At 39.1% G+C, this 17534-nt stretch overlaps 1 protein-coding gene across 1 annotated transcript in view; it reads left to right on the top strand.

Moving 5' to 3' along the window:
- The window catches only part of naaladl2 (N-acetylated alpha-linked acidic dipeptidase like 2), a 795864-nt gene that overhangs the window by 596239 nt on the left and 182091 nt on the right, over positions 1-17534 (top strand). Inside the window, exon 17 of the mRNA XM_042513024.2 lies at positions 6668-6814. Coding sequence (XP_042368958.1) covers positions 6668-6814 — 147 coding nt within the window. The remainder of the gene's footprint in view (positions 1-6667; positions 6815-17534) is intronic.

Consider the following 17534-nt stretch of genomic DNA (forward strand, 5'->3'; position numbering starts at 1 on the left):
TGTTCTATTATTTAATCTAGTGATAAAATGAGAGGTTACGGCATGACAAGACTTCTTTGGCACCCGGCAGAAATCTGGGCTTCTCATGTGGCCCCCCAGGAAAAATAATTGCCCACCCCTGCTCTGGACTGTGTGGGCTCTCTGAGTCTTGTTTTACTCCATCCTTATAAGTAGTCAGTGCTGTTGATTATTTGTCATTGCATCATTTTTCAATTAGGCGTTTCCTGTGCTGTAATATATTCTACCATTTTTATGCTGATGAAGTTTGAATTTTTGTTGTTTCTTTCTCTGTTGAGCCATGATAGCTATGACTGCTATAAGGCTAATTACGCAGTATATTCTAATTTCCTCTGAATTAACCAGAATCATTCCGTGTGTGTGGGTTTAAACACTATGAGTTTCAGCTCTTTGCTTGAATTCCACACTAATAGGCTGCTATAAGTAAAAAGAAAGCTGGATACGCCAAACAACATTGTGATAAGTCTGTCCTCTGTGTGCAACTTCCCTATTATGAATCTCAATCAACTTTTAAATTGTGCACACATGAACAAGCATTTATTCCCACCCTGTTAACTCCCACAATTAGCCATAAGTGGGTAATGAAAGGCCCTTCATGAATATTGATATGCATGTAAATGTTTTTGTCCTTCCAGTATTTTTTATTGCAGTGAATGGAAAAGTGTGAAATTAGAAAGGGAAATGTTGTGATGTTGATCCTTACAGGTTGAGGCAAGGTTAAAGGTATTATTTACTGCCCTTTGTAGCTGCAGTGGGGACGCAGTCAATGTTCGGAGAGCAACAGCCTTTAGAAAAACGAAAATAGAAAAGGTTGGCAACAGTGTGTCAGTGACAGTGGCGAGGATGATTGGACACCAGAGCTCTCTCCCCTTGACAGACCTTGATAACAGGAAACTCTAATTAAATGAAATGTGACAGAAGAACATGGTGACTCCGGGCGGGCTCAGCAGATGTGGATAGTTGAGATAAGCCTCTAATTGATTGACGCTTGCATTCTGTTTCCTTCTACTAACAACTCTGGTCTCAACAGTTTCTTTGTTCTTTCAATTAGGAGTAAAAGCAGTGAGGGGTGAGCCCAGGTGATGGGCTTCATGTTAGCTGTGGAGAACTCTGACAAAATTTTGAATTGTGCAATTAGCTAGTACATACCAAATGTTAATCACAGCCTCACCCCTTCCTCACTCAGCAATGTACAGTATTTAGCACAATTAAGGCTTGTCCTTGACGATTCAGCTTTAAAACAACTTGGAACATTTTTAGTGGCTGAAATTATGCTTTTAGTCAGCCTTTTCTCCCTCACTGGCACAAATAGTGTAGAGATACATAAACCAAGTCAAAAAACAAATGTAGCTTTTATGAGAGTCACTGTAAGTCATTAATTATAATGAAGTTAATATTAAAGTTATATTTTTAGGTAACTGCAGTAGATGAGAGCAGATGGCCCTCAAGAATGCATTTACTAGAAGGCTTTTAAATGGTTAAAGGTTTTAGCAGGACATGCAAATTGCCACATTGAGTTTGCATGATCATTAATCAAACCATATTTTTGAAAAACTGTGTAGGCTATATATATTTGTACCTTATTAGGCCAGGTTTCCCACACATTCATTTATTTGTGGCAAATGAATGTGTGTGAAACCTGAAACCTGAGCAAATTGGTTTGAGTACTCTCAAAAACATGGGGAAAAGGCAATTAGCAACTTAAAAAGACATGGCTCAAAAATTTTCAAGAAATTAGCAAAAAGTCGGAGAAAAAATAAGCAAAAAGCAAAGGTAAAAAACAACAACAAACAAACAAGAAAATACTTTAAAAACATTTATGTATATGTTTTTGTTCTGTAACATGATTTTAAATACACATTATTATAATAAGAAATATCTTTCTCTGGACATTTTTTCCTCTTTCTTGCTAATTTTCTCATATCCCTCTATCACTTGTGAAAACTAATTTCCAGGTCATTTTTTTTGTCACTGTTTACTGATTTCTCAAAATGTGTGGAACATTTCATGCCAAGTGTGTCATTACCTTTTCCACCAATGTTTTAAAAAAAAAAAATCAATCAGGTTTCAGAGGGTTAAAACATTTGCCGCCGCAAATAGATTTTGTATTTTTGGAGCTAGACCATTCATAATGAGCACTATTGGAATATATATACATTTTGATTTTTCATGGGAAGAAAGCGCTGTATTAGTGTTAGCTTCAGTATTTGGTTGCATCAGATGTGTGAAAGCGTTAACAAGGTTTCAAAACTATATTTTTTACGCAGTGGGTCCACACCATTTCTATGCTATCGTACACCTGTGGTGCCCTGAGTTGGCAGAGTTTGTGGACCATTTGACAATTATCACAGCCCGCAAATCTGCTGGATCCACCTCTAAATTTCAGCGACAACAGCACCATTTAAATCACGAGGACCACATAGCACATACAAACACAAACAAGAGAGATTTATAGATTTATTTTGACTGATAAATAGTTTGAATGCTTATTTTAGTGCTTGTTAATTGTGCTTTGTCTCCTTTTGTGTCACTGTTTGCATTTTTGTGTTTTCCACTGCTGACTGTCTTGGCCAGGTGTCCCTTGAAAAAGAGATTCTTAATCTCAATGGGACCAACCAGGTTAAATAAAGATTAAATAAATAAAATAAAATAAGACAGAGAACTGATGAATGTCATATCGACTCACACAAATTCATATTAAGACATCAATGTCCATGTAGGCAGTTATTTGCCAACAAAGAAACAAGGGCATATCACAGGAGTGGGATGGGCCACCCCTGAAATCTGATTGGCCACCACAGGTGCCACCCTATTAAGATTGGCTATCTGCTCAGTCAGAACTGTTTGACAAGTAACTGATTTTTCACCTATAGCTGCAGATGGCATGACATTGAAATGCTGCCAGTAACAACATAATATAAGAATCTCAAAGGTCCATATAGGGCGGTGGGAGGCGGTGAATGGGTCCAACAAACTCCAGACTTTCATGCAGGAATCCAGTTTTTTGAGAATCCAGTTCATTTGCTTCCTGTCTGAATGTGGTGTGTTGTTTCTACATATTACCATGCGTCTCTTCCCCTTAATCCTAACCATCTGTGTCTTATTTGCTTAATTGTAAGCATGTGCTTTTGTTTTACTCTGACGTTGGTCGCTATTAGAGGTCCGCAACCTGACCTGAGCCCCATGGAACCCAAGGTCCAACCCCGGGCTAGAGCCAGGTCAGGCTTTGTTTTTAAATACATCATAAGGGCTTGGGTCGGGCCAGGCTCTGTGCTCTTATTGTACACACTATATAACAACAATACATTGCATCATGTACCACATTTATATATAATATAGATATAATACACATTTAAGTATCACGATAATAGCCCCTATAACACCTGGTGATTACCAACACAACCTTAATTTCTATACCTACTGAAGATTAAATCTTTATATTTTTTTTAAAAAACATTTAAATTTGGACATTGCTTTATTTCCTCTTTAATTCCATTCCATAGTCTCACCCCACTTCCAGATATGCAAAAGGTCTTGCGGGTCGTGTGAATATGACGCGTTTTAAAGTTGATGTTATTCCTGAGGCTGAAAGCCCCATCCCAATCACTGAAAGGTTTTTGTAAGTTTTCTTGTCAAAGATTATTTCTGGCTTTGACCATCATTGTGCTGTTGCATACTCTACAATGTCAGTAAATATCAATAATTTTGACTGTAAACAATGAATTTGTGTGTTCCAGATGACCAACATTATGAATAATCCTTATTGCACATTTTTTAGGGGAATTAGTGGATGTAGTGTGGTAATGTAGTTGTTGCCCCAAATCTCAGCACAGTACTGTTACGTATGGTAAGACAAGAGAATAGTATAGCATGTGGAGTGATTTTTTTTTAATATATTTTTTTTTTTTTCCGGAGCCTTCTTTGCTTTGTGTATTACAGCAATACTTCGAGAGACTTTTGTCTGCATACATTTAATATGTGATTTTCATATTCTTTCATCAATGGTTATCCCCAGAAATTTAGTTTCACAAACTTGATTTCAACCCCATCTATTTTTAATTTAACCTGTGCATTTGTTCTACACCGTCCAAATAACATCCTTTTTGTCTTATTCAAATTCAGTTATAACCTGTTGCTGTCAAACCAGGATTTTAGTTTGTTCATTCCAGTAGTAATTTCCTCCATTAATGTTTTTAAGTTATTACCCGAACAAAAATAACAAAAATGGGAATGAACATCAATTCACAAACTGCAGACCTGTCTCGTTATTGCCACAATTCTCAAAAATACTGGAAAAACTCAAATAACAAAAAAGCAAATAACACAACTGCAATGATTGAAACTGATTTATTGATTGATTGAAACTTTACATGTCATTGATGTATAGAGTGAAGAATTTTGGGCCTAATACTGACCCCTGGGGGACACCGCAAGCAATGTCCAAATATGAAGACGAACACTCACCCACATTCACAAACTGCTGTCTCCCACTGAAATAATTGTCGACCAAATCAAGCACTATTACCTTTATACCATATCTTTCCAATTTATTGATCAGTAAGCAATGGTTCAGTGTGTCAAAAGCTTTTTTCAAATCGATAAATATTCCAATAGCACGTTTGAGATCTATCACATTTATGATTTCTTCTATAGCCTCTAGTATTGCCATTGCTGTTGATCTATCTATCTATCTAATTCCATACTGATTTTCTACAAGTATTTTGTGCTTTACTAAAAAAGTGTCCAGTCTTTTGTTGAGGAGTTTTTCCAGTATTTTTGAGAATTGTTGCAATAACAAGACAGGTCTGTAGTTTGTGAATTGATGTTTATTTCCATGTTTGTACAGAAGTATTGTTTTAGTTATTTTCCTTTTGTTAGGAAATGAATCAGTTTGAAATGATAGATTACAAAGTTACGTTAATGGTTTGGAAACACCCTCAGTGACCTTTTTTACTAGTGACATATCAATGTCATTGAAGTCAGTAGACTTTTTATTCTTGCATTTATTAACAATATCTAATATCTCAATTTCATCCACTGCTTTAAGAGACATTGAGCAAGGATTTCTGTCCACTAGATGTTCTTGTGTCTCTCGATAGGAATATTTCTTGCAAGGTTAAGCTCTATATTAACAAAGAATTCATTGAAGCTATTTGCAACATCAGCCATGTTATAATTTTCAATGTCATTATCGATAAAGTACGTAGGAAGACTATTTTGTCTTGAGGCATTTCTTATAATGTTGTTAATTCTGCTCCATATTCCTTTAACATTATTATGTTATTATGTTATGTTATCTGTTATGTGTTATTTCTCTGTCATGTTTTTTAGTGAGTTTATTGATTCATCTTTTCGTACACTTCTAAATTCTGTTGTTCTGTTGTTTTCCTCTTAAGATTACTATCATAAATTGTAAACACTGGCAAATGGTCACTAATGTTATAAATTATCAACCCACTCTGTGCATTGTTATCAATGTCTTTAGAGAATATATTATCAATGAGAGTGGCACTATGGGCTATAATTCTACTGGATCTTGTGATTCTTGGAAATAGGCACATACTGCACATTGTACTGGTGAATTCATCTGTAGTGGTATGCTTATTAGGGTTTAACAGATCGATATTGAAATCCCCACAAATAAAAACAGTTTTGTTACTTATTTTTGAGAACATAATTTAAATCCATTTGTTGAAAGTTTCAATGTTTGATCCTGGCGCTCTATATGTACAGCTAAAAATGACTTTTTGTTTTCTTTGTCGATTTCAGTCGTTAGACATTACTTCATACTTGATTGTCGAAAGAGACCTGAGAGTACACAGGGAGTGTGCATTGCTGTCATTACAATACGATGTTAAAATGCGATAGTAAGAAGACCGGGACAAAATAAAATAAGGTAGAAGGTAAATTTATTGGTCATCTTTTAAACAAAGTTTAAAAAACAATAGTTTAGCTGCTGCATGTGTGCGTGTGTCTTTCATTATATTCAGATTTAGACTCAGGTTCAGGCTTCAAATGTTGCATCATCATCATGAGCAGTTTTTGGGCTCAATTTTCAGGCCTGTGCAGACAACTATCTTCTATGTGCTTTTGTTGCAAGAACATAACCATGTGCTTTAGAAGCTTTATATCACCATGTGCTATTGTTGACATACTGGTGTCGGCAGCTACATCCTGGAACGTCTAAAGCAGCTAGAAGGATACCTAGAGTGTAATATGTAGACGTAGAAGTCCACTGACAAGGCTGCAGTATGTGACAACTTGGGGTGAGAATGTGTTGGCACACCCAGACCCATAATAAAAACTTTGAGCATCTGCATGAGTGTAGAGCATGAATTCTCAGGAAACACCAAACACAACACCACTCAAAGATTTAACATATTTATTTTAACATAATTTATTAAATATAAACCTGGTCTGATATTTCAAGCAGTTGTTTTAAAATCAAGCAATGACCGAACAGTGCTACACAGAAACCACAATTTATCTAGAACTCATTTAATTCATTAACATAGCAGCAACTGGCTTACCTCTGTGTCTTTGAATTCTCCTCCTAAATCCTGTCTCAATCTTTGTTGTCTTCCCACCAGTGAATTTCTCTCATCCCACCATGTTTTTCTTTCTCTTCATCTTTTGTCCTCTCTGTCAGAGGCAGTTGCTGAGCTGCATTCGTGGTGGGAACTGCCCCGGACCCAACGTCAGCTCGCTGCAGTTGCCTGGAGATGTGAATTTCTTCGCCAACGAGCTGGCTGTGCCCACCATGGAGTTTGCCTTTGAGCAAACCAAAGCAGAGGAGGTAACCCAGCCAAAACACCACAGTTTTTTTCACTTCCACTGCTCTCATTCTGCCTTCTGATGGCCTTCTGTTTCCAGACAACATCTCTCATTGCCTTACTTGAGTTTTATGCTAATGTGTATGTTCACCGCAGAGCTGGGAGCTGTTCTAATAACATGCAAGACACAGTGACACCTTGTTTCTCAGCTGTGAACAGATTTATTTGGATAAACTGCTGAGTTTTGCTGTAGGCCAACACTTGTTTATCCTTGGCTCTTAATCAGAAGAAAGAAAACCTCCTGGTCGGTGAAAATATGCACACCTGTCAGATGTCTTTGGATCATATGTTGTTGAAAATCGCCGTCTTTAAAGAATAATCACCTCCAGCAGGGATACTCAGCTTGCTTTGCTTTGGGGCCTCGTTTGCATAATGACAGTAGGCCAGGGGCCAGTCGCAGCAGCCCCATATATGTTTCTAGGATTTGAGGACATTTCTATGATTTTAGCATGTTTCTCGGAATTAAGGCAATTTCTCAGATTTAAGGACATTTCTTAGATTTTTGGACATTTCTATGATTCATGTATGTTTCCAGAATATCAGAACATTACTGGGTTTTTAGGATATTCCTTGGATTTTAGGACATTCGTATGATTTTAGCATGTTTCTTGGATTTTAGGACGTTTCTTGGATTGTAAGACATTTCTTGGACTTCAGGGCAGTTCCATGATTTATGGATGTTTCTTTGGATATTAGGACATATCCTAGAAACGTCCATAAATCATAGAAACCTCCAAACCTAATGTTAGGACATTACTAGGTTTGGAGGATGTATCTTGGACCTTAGGACATTTCTGGGATTTCAGCTTGTTTCTAAGATCCCATGATGTGTCTAGGATTTTACGATGTATCTAGAACTTTTGGACATTTCCTGGATTTTCCTTAATTTCTAGGATTATAAGAAATTTCCAGGAATCAATGACGTTCCGGATTTTAGGGTCATAGCGGGCCAGGGGCTGAAATAGGACCTCTGTTGGGGGGTGTGGGGGATCCTCCACTGGCACTTTTTTGATAAACAAGCTCTATTTTGATTCTGTTTTATGCACTCTGGCACCTTATGTATACTAAAGGTACAAAACAATTCTCAGCATGAATCACTTCATTTTTAGGGGCCAGATTTGGTCCGCAGGCCATAAATTGGGTATCACCCACCTACGGCATGTCACCGCAGTGATTTATCCAGCTCTGACACATTGGGGAGTGGATGTGATAATAACCATCTGCAGCCCATAACACTAATAATATTATTTAGATGGATAAAGTATTTCTAGATCATTTACAGACTCAGTTTGACACACTGCAATATGGATTATTTCAGAGCTTACAAATTATGCATGCCCCATTTACTTCCATTAAAAATGCAGTATTGATGTTTGTTGTACTGCCTTGGGGTGGAAACAGAGATTTAGCCCCAGCTAAGGCGGCCCACTCAAATTTGGAACTTCTGGCTCGGACGGCAACTTTGAGCTTAATTAGTGCGAGAGATCTTCATGATGTTTATCCGCCCTCGAGGCACGTTTGCAACCTGAAAATAATAGGTGGTGGAGGGTGAAATCCACCACACTGGCTTTAGGAGGAAGATGAAAACCCTAATTGAATTAAAAAGAGTTTGATACATAAATATGCTTTGACTCTGTTAGGGCAAAGACCAGTATGCACACATTAGCATTAGCCTAATAGCATTTATACTGAACTGCAGGGTTAAAATCAGCAGGTAATCTTATTCCCTGTATCATTTCATTTCTTTATTGAGATTTTATAATAACTGAGAGAGAAGAGTGACAACAGGTTCTGTATTGACCTTATTCATTCCCTTTGTAATCTCACAAAGAGGATACAATATGTTGTTTATCAAGTATCTCAGAATCACAACTACACAACTTGAAACAGTCGTTTCTCACAGTGGGACTTAAGGAAGTTTTACAATATATATTTTGTCAAGTGCAGACTGACCAGCGGGAAGTTTCTAAATTTTCCTGGTGGGCTGGTTTAGTGAAAGCTGGCTTTTTTTCAAACTATACCATTTGTTAACACCCAATTTTGAAATCCAGATATCGCTACATGTGTGTCCTTCAGCTAACTTCACCAAGTCAATAGCTAGCTTTCACCATCAGCTCACTGGTCTGATCACTGTATCTAACTGTGAGTGTTAGTTTATGCTACAGTGACGGCTAACTTTACCGCAGTTAATTTTTTTGCCCTTTGGCTGACTCAGGTCTCTGTGGGCGACCAGGTGCTTGCAGGCACTGTGTTGGCTACCCTGGAATAATATAACGTGCTCCTGTGTATAGAGTCTGTTAGTTCTAATTTAGTTGTGTGTTGAAACACTGTCGACTGTTGTGCAATATTTAAAGTCATTCTAAAAAGCAGGCTTTTAAGTCAGATTAGGTGTAAGGTCATCATTGCATTAACTTACGTTTAAATTTTGGATTTCTGTACACACAAACATGGGGAGGAAAAACTTGGAAAATTAGCTTAATTGTTTTACATGATAGCCTAAGGATACACATTCAACGATACAAATTCACAGATGGTGTTTTATTTTGTTTTTTTTAATTAATGATTCCTAGATTGACAAATGTGCTTTGTCAGTTCAAATTTTGTGCTTGTCATCAACTGTCTGTGCTACTTTTTGTTGCTGGTCTGTCCCTGATTTTTAATGTAGGAAATATGCATGAAACCTCATCAAGCAGTCATCCAGTTACAAAGCAGAAATTAAGATAATGAACTTAGATGCGGGATATTGATGTTCATAGCAGTGGACTGTATTGGGATTGGGATCCCACAGAACACGAATCTCACAGAATCAGGCGGTTTTAACTTTGCTGCTGGTGAAGGCAGTTGGTCAAACGACTGCAGGTCCTGCAATGCGTTACAGTGCAACAAGTCAGTCTCTTTTGAGGCCCTCTTTGTGTTGTGGTGAAAGTCAGCTGTTTCTTTATTTATGAAAGATAATGATAATTTCTGGAGTGTTGTTTACCTAAAGCATGACAAAGAATGGGATGGACATTTGCATTTCTGCAGGTAAGGGCTGTAATAAATGCGTATATTATTTCATTCAACCCACGCTGCCTGTAACTGACTGTTGTATGCTGTGCAGCCCTTGGCAAGCCTCCCAGGCAGTGGGTGCAGGTGGGAGCAGACCTGCTAACTGCTGGAGTGGGCAGTAATGGTCAGAAATCCAGTGGAAGTGGGTGTAGACGGTCCTACACAGGACTGTAGTTCATAGTCAGTGCTTCAACCCCTAAACCTCAGCGAGGCTGCTTGTAAAATTTAAGGTGTAGACTTTATTTGTATAGTGAAATAGGATAGCTGATTAAGTAGAGATGAGCAAGTACACCATTATCTGTATCTTCAGCAACTAAATTATCTTTCTTTGTACTCGGAATGGGCAGGGTTTATCAGAAGTTGCTATATTTTATTATTTATTAAATTATTGACAGAACAATCTCTGAGTTGAGTTTTAGATTATTTTTTATCACAAGGTTAACAGCTGAAAACACCTTCACAAATGAGGATTTTTACCTCATCACAAGCACGGATATCAACACATTTTATAATATCTGTACCAAATACTTGTTTCATCCAAGTATTCGGCTCTGTGATCAGTGATTACGTTACTCAGATAATATATGCAAAAATCTGATGTGAAAATCAAATAATGACTGCTGCGACTCCTAGGTACTGTATTGCACATGATTTTGCAAGGCTCTGGGCTTAGTTTTGATGTTGCTCAGTATACTAGCTTTACTTGTACAAAAACATTCCTCTCAAGGATAAAGACACTAACTGAACAGTATCAGATTTATTTCCAAGCTACTTTCCATCTGAAGCATGTGTGCCTGAACTCCTAACAGGCTTGGACACATGAAGCGCTCCCTCTGAGCACAGATAGGAGTCATTTTCAAAGTTGAAAAAGTTGATAAAATACTTTTACCTTCAGACCTAAAAGTAGGACCAAACATGCATCACTCTGAGAATTTCTGGTCAGTTTAGACAGATTTTGTCCCCTCCGACGTTTGGTGAATACGGGCCAGGTATATATCTTAAATGATGAACTCAGCTATGAGGAGAAAGGTCAAAAATCCTGAAGGCGTAGAGTGAGTGACCTGTATACATGTTCACATTAATAGCTTCCCTCCGCAACAACAGTCTCCTCTCCTCTTGAGCTACTAAATGACATCAAGTTACAATGTACAGACAGTTATGTACCAGCCGCGTCTAGCGATGTATCACCGCGCTGAAATAGTGATGTTTTTATAATTTGACAGCCTTCTTGGGTGAACTCCGTCGCTACGGCGGTGTGTAGCGAGTGCACTGTGTGGGCTGAGAGGAAAGTTTTGAAAGGCATATGTCTTTGCACTAAGCAACATAATCATTAATAAAACTTCTTTTGTCAGTTGGTATTGTTTAGGTCGGAACAAATGCCACAAATGGAGCTCAAAATGCCAACAGCACTGTCAGTTTGTGAAATGTTTAGCCCAATTTCCCCTCGGTTATTTTTAACAGTTGTATCTGTCACTTTCTTCACAGTCATACACTGTATTAGTCATATCTCCCGTTTTTCTCCCACACAATGAACACAGATTGTGGCCTGCTCTTTGGTTTTCCCACCATGACACATTATCGCTGTTGTCATGGTGAATGGCCCTTATTTTAAGGAGGAGGCAGTAGAGCTGCAATACTGATTTCAAGATTCTCTATAAAAAAGAACCCAAAGTAGATATACTCAAGAACTGCACTGAAGTGAAACTTTGTGGTGCCTGTACTTTATTGAGTGAATTCCTTCCATGTTGCAGTAGTTCCAAGTGATTTTTTTTAGATTAAGATTTTTCATAAAGACATATGATAAGATTATAAAGTACAACACATGATAAAACCAGTGTTTCCAAGTGTTGGCCTATTAGCCCTCACAGTAAAAAGTGTCTGGCTGGGTCCTTGCTACGTTTCAGGCACTGCTAAGTCTTAAAGAAAACAGGAAATGACCACAACCTCTTAACAATGTATTACATGGTGGTGGTAGGTAGCTTGTTAAAATAATCTGCCAGTACTACAGAAACAACAACTTACAGGTAGAAAAAAAAGTCCATATATGGACTTTCTCACTCAACTAAGGTTGGGGTTGTGGATGGGTCAAACAAACACTGGACTTTCACACAGGAAACTGCTGTTTGTTTCATGTAAAAGTAAATGTCAGAGGAGACTTCTTTTAACTAACATAATTATGGCCAAGCATAACAAACTTAGTTATTTTGGGCAAAAAATACAATCTTATTCTTAATCAAACCAAGTAGTTTTGGTGCCTGAACCCATTTGTGTCACCACCACTTGCCACCATAATGTGATGTGGTGTTTAGAGGTCATGGTTATTTTAATGTATTTCTCTGAGATCACATTGTTGTTAGTCGTTCCATCAGTGACACCCTCTAAACCTCCTGTCTGGTTTCATTTAAATTTGTGTTGGAGAGGTCAAAGACGTATCTATTATTTCACATACAGGAGAAAAGTTAAAAGTAAAAATGAAAAATATGAGATTTGTGTCACTATACTTTCGTCTTTCTTATCCCAGTAATCATGTCAACCATCAGATTTATCTGATCCTTTAAGCAAATATATCTAAACAAAAAAGAAAAAAAAGATATGGTTAGAATATGTGCACCTACAGACCCACATATGCCCAAATTTTTTACCAAGAGCCTAGTATGTTTAAATAACATGCATCCATTTAAAACATTTAATTCAGAGTGTGTTCAGAGCTGCAGTGCCAGGGCTTAGAGGGTTTTTGTTTAGTTTAACAGAGATGAGGCTTACGTGTGTCTTGGTTTAGAAAAGGTGCATTTATGGCCTGCGGCAGATGAAGGGCATTGACTCTGCTGCCCTGACTTCACAGTAGATGACAGTTCATTCCACCACTGTGGGGCCCAAATGGAGCCTTGACTGGGATGAGTGATCACAAGGTCCATGGAGTGACCTTAAGGCCAGTCACTCAGAGACAAAAGCAAAGCGTTATGGTTGCACCAGAGTCGAGGGTTGTAGGAGTGTAAAGAGGAAGCAGGCAGTGGTTTCCTTCACCATTCTGTAGGTCAGCAGAGTCTTAAGTTTCATGGGAGCTTCAACAACAAGCTAGTGTAGTGAAAAGGAGCAGCAGTCTGACAGGCAGCAGTATTCCAGAGGTGCGGTGGCAAATGCAGGGGCTCCAGCAAGAAAGGGGTTACAGCATTCCATGTTTGGATGAGCATCTGGGCCACCTCCCAAGTGAGGAAAGGGGAAATCCTGTCCTGTCCTGGGTCACACACAGGTTCCTGGCTGTCAGAGTGGGAATCATCTCAACATTATCAATAGTGATGGAAAGGTCTCGCTGTGGGCATCCCATTCCCCCAAAGGAACATAGCTCAGGCAGCCTCTCTGAGATATTTGCCAGGCATGCGGTGATGTGTGCCTCCACCTGAATGTGAAATGAGGGTGTAACTAGAATAATTTGATGTCTTCAGCATAGCAGTAGCGGGAGAAGCCATGCAAGTGTAATATAGATACTTTATCTATATACTCGTGGGGAAAGATAGGTGCTTATCCAAGAAATTATAATGTTGTCTGAATGGTACTGTAGCACAGCGTGACCACACAGCACAAGCATCTTCCTTTTTTTAATTAGTATCATGGCAATACAAATAAATAAAGATAAAATAATTTGGTGAAGCCATTTTAACTCATCCTCATCCTAAGTTGTCACATGTTGCCACTTAACAGTGGACTTCTGCATCTGCATATTACGTTTTAGGTATCCTTGTGAGTCTGCTCTTTATGTTCCGGGATGCCGCTGCCATGATGTCAACAAACACACATGCTACCACAGATGGTAAGGATTTATGGTAAGGTGTAGAAAAAAAAGCATCACATTCAAATGGGAGGGGAACAACAGACCCTACATGAAAGTCTGGGGTTTGTTTGACCCACCGCCCTATAGGTGCCCTTGCACTAGTATAATGTCCTTACTGGCAGCGTTTCAACCTGATGCCGTCCTGCCGCATATGATGCGGACGGGACAGGTTCTGTCTGTACATGCCCTCAGGTGACAGCGCCTGTCCGTGTACCAAGTGGATGTGGCAAGTGCTGTTCGGCTGTTTGCCCACGTATAATAACACCGCATCTGGTTCTATTCATCTGTGTTCTAATCTGATGCCGTCCAGAGGTGTATCATGCGTAACTGAAAGGTGGCTTTTGGCATCAGGACTCTCAGCACTCTCACAGCAGCAGTGTTTGACGATTTCAGAATCAACAAGGCTGGCTCTTCAGATAATTGCATCAATCCCAGAGATTTTTTTAGTCTGTAGCTCATCTTGTAAACTGTCACATCACATCCTAAAATGTGGAACAGCAGTGTTTGCACCACATTGCATATCTGGCATAAAACATGGATGATTGGAAAAAAAATGCTAAAGAAAAGTTGGAAAAGAGGTCATGATGCAAAGGATTAATGAGCTCCCGCATCTCTCCTTAAAAAGCACAATCCAGAGTTATAACATCAGATGTGAGTAGAGCTGTGTGTGGCTGTTGTTTGGAGCCTGGTGTCATTTGCATGTAATATACAGTAATGGAGGTAAATGCAGTGAACAGCCATGTGTCAGAGCCTGCAGATTTATCAACATATGTGCTCTGCTGCTTTCAGATGCAGCAGGGATTTAATGAACTGAAGGAGAAGCCTCTCATACAGTATAAATCAGCTGCGGATAACATACTGTGAGAATCACTCAATGTTTATAGATCAAACAGACTGGTTCACCAGCATTCTTGCCTTACCCACATTAAAAGTGATGCCTGTTTAAATGCATGTAGAATGTTTGTTTAAAATAGAATATTGTTTTTATTTTAGGCTTTATCAGCAAAGAGAGAGAGTCAGGCAACAGGACTGTGTCTTACTAAGAGCCTACTGTTAAAGGGACATTTCAGATTTTTTAAAGTGGTACTTATCCATAGTCAGTGTAATAGATACAGTAGATGTCAGTCAGCACCCCTCCAGCTTGGAGAAGCAGGCTGGAGTCTGACATGGCAGCTAAGCATTGTACTGCTGTGACAGGGGGCCAGCAACAAAACATAATTTTAAGAGCTAAAATTACTTTTTTTTTGTCAGTGGAATCTGGTGACTTCGACAAAAGCGTAGATGGGGAACTGAATCTGGTAACAGCTTTCCTGTCAAAACAGGCTGTCTGACGGAAAGGTAAAGCAGTGAAGATACTCTTCTCTTTAGATTATAGCGTAGACTTAAACTGATATTGATAGAGAATTTTTGGTGAAGCAAGAGGTAGGACAGTACCAGGCCAATAAGAGGTCTCGAGGTCAGATAGCAGAACCCCACAACTGCTCTTCTCTGTCTTGGTCTAGAAAGATTTTTGGGGATGTACAGGGTAAGCACACTTGTTTGTTTAAACTAAGGGACCAATAGAATAATTTCTCACTCATAGATGTGTGCAAAATAACCTTATTGGTGTAGCGGTTATTAATAACTACGTTAAAATTTGGATTTTGCACTCGTTAAAGTAAAAGGGGCACCATTCTCCATTCAGGAGAAAATTAAATCTTAAATTGTGACAGTGTTAAGACATGTCATTACTTTAATCAATCTCATAATCTGTACCGTTTATTCTGTAGGACAGAGAATACATAAAAGGGGACCTGCGTGATGTATGTTCAGGTGATGTAAATAATTAATTATGGATGATGGTGGAGGAAATACGTGACCGTCTAAAGCGTGGATGCGCACTGAACGGTGACGAGAATTTAGAAATTTGGCATTAAAGCTTCGCCATGCACATCAACTCTGATCACTAGAAATGTTATTCTGCCTACTTTGTCGACTTGATTAGACTTCTCCGGGAGGTCCAGGTCCTCGCGTCACTCCAGGGGAGAGCTGCGTGCGTCTTCCAGACGAGGTGACCAGCTGAGGCAGCGGCAGCGGCCGGGCAGGTGGAGTCGGTGTGCGGCAGTCTTTAACTGGCCTCGGTGTTCGCCTCAGCGAACCGGTAAAAGTCTTTAAACAAAGTCCTTAAGGGCAGGCAACGGATGCTGATAGTTTGTGCAGCAGGTGTTGCTTCTAGATCCGTGGCAGAGTTGATGGCGAATCGCGGAGTGTCCTTCTCAATTAAAACTCGCAGAAATAATCAAAGTAATCCCACTGGTCTGAGGGAGTCACTTTAAATTATTAATTTGATTTTACTTAAAAACGAATTACCAAAAGTGTCTTTTACTGACCAAAACTGGTATAAAGAAAAGGCGTCAAAGAGATTTAAAAAGAAAATGGCTTCAAAAGTTAAAGTTCAGCAAAGCTCTGGTGAGCTGCCATTGCCCGCTTATAAAATTGAAGAAAAGAAAAGTTATGAAAGCGTGAGATGCACGAGATGCACCAAGGTAAAAAGGAGCTTAAGAAAAACTCCAGAAAGAGAAGAGGAGAAGCCTTTGAGAAGAGTGAGCTTAGAGAGAGAGAGAGAGAGCTCTGAGCTGACTTTAGAGAGAGTCACTCAGTTTTATCTTTCGATTTAAAAGTGGATGGAAGGCGGAGTTAGCGAACTTTGCACCGAGCGATCACAAGATCTGGTATAAGTTTCTAAAATACCTAATGTAATTTTGGAGACATTTATGTCTCTGAACTTTATGACAAATTACGCGACCTAACCCGTGGTGTATAAATTCACGTATCTCCTCACCACTATAGTCTCATCACAGTAACTTCAAATGCATGTTAGGAGACCTAAAAGTAATTTATAACGTAACACATGATTCTGAAGATCCTTTGCTCAATCTTGTGAAATATGTGACCACACATAACATAACATTGTACCATGGATCCTAAGAAACTTGTGATTACTTAGATATAGGATTACTTTTAACATTATACAATGAATTCAAAATACGATATAACTACAGAGTTGGTTATGAGCTTACTAATAACCAAGACCACTAGATGGCAGTATAGCTCCATTATAACAAAAGGGGAATAAAACGTACTTTACCTAACTCATTCAAATTACATGAGATGAAAAGAGTGGGAGGTGCTCCTATCTGTTTACTGAAGCATGGAGACAACCTCACCCCCAGTCACAAAGACTAGGGAAGAAGGGAAATTTTAACTTACAACCTTGGTCCAAGTCATTCTGTCAGATGTTTATCACAACACAGGGTTATATAATGGCTTTACCCAATGTTCGACCAGTTGGTTATCTCAGCAGGGGAGGCAATACAATGGTTGTTTGGTATTGCTTGGGTTATCCCAGGAGGTCGTTCAGATGCCTTACATCCTGTGGTATGCTGATGGGACCTTTGGAGTGCTTACCTTCCACCATATGTCAGGATGGAGGGTGTCACATACTAACACTTAAGAAGCCAGAGCGTGTTTACAGACATCCCCAGGGAGTATAAGTTAAGTTAATTAACAACCCCCTGTTGGATGTTTTGGGTTCGTAAAACAGTGTCTCTTGACGTGTCCCCCACTTGCCCAGGGGACATTGAGCTCTGGAGTTCCTCAGAGGGACAAATGTAATGACCACGCCAAGGCAGTCCACTACATTGGGGAACATGTAGTGTCATCCTGTGGAGGACTGGACGGCATACACTGTGCCACACTCTGTGGTGGTGGTGGTGAGGGGGGGCTTAAATCAGTTCTGTTGCTGACCCATCCACAGCAGTACATTG

This window comes from Plectropomus leopardus, chromosome 5, assembly GCF_026936395.1.
Source record: "Plectropomus leopardus strain MGB_pleo_1.0 chromosome 5, ASM2693639v1, whole genome shotgun sequence".
Taxonomy (NCBI): domain Eukaryota; kingdom Metazoa; phylum Chordata; class Actinopteri; order Perciformes; family Serranidae; genus Plectropomus; species Plectropomus leopardus.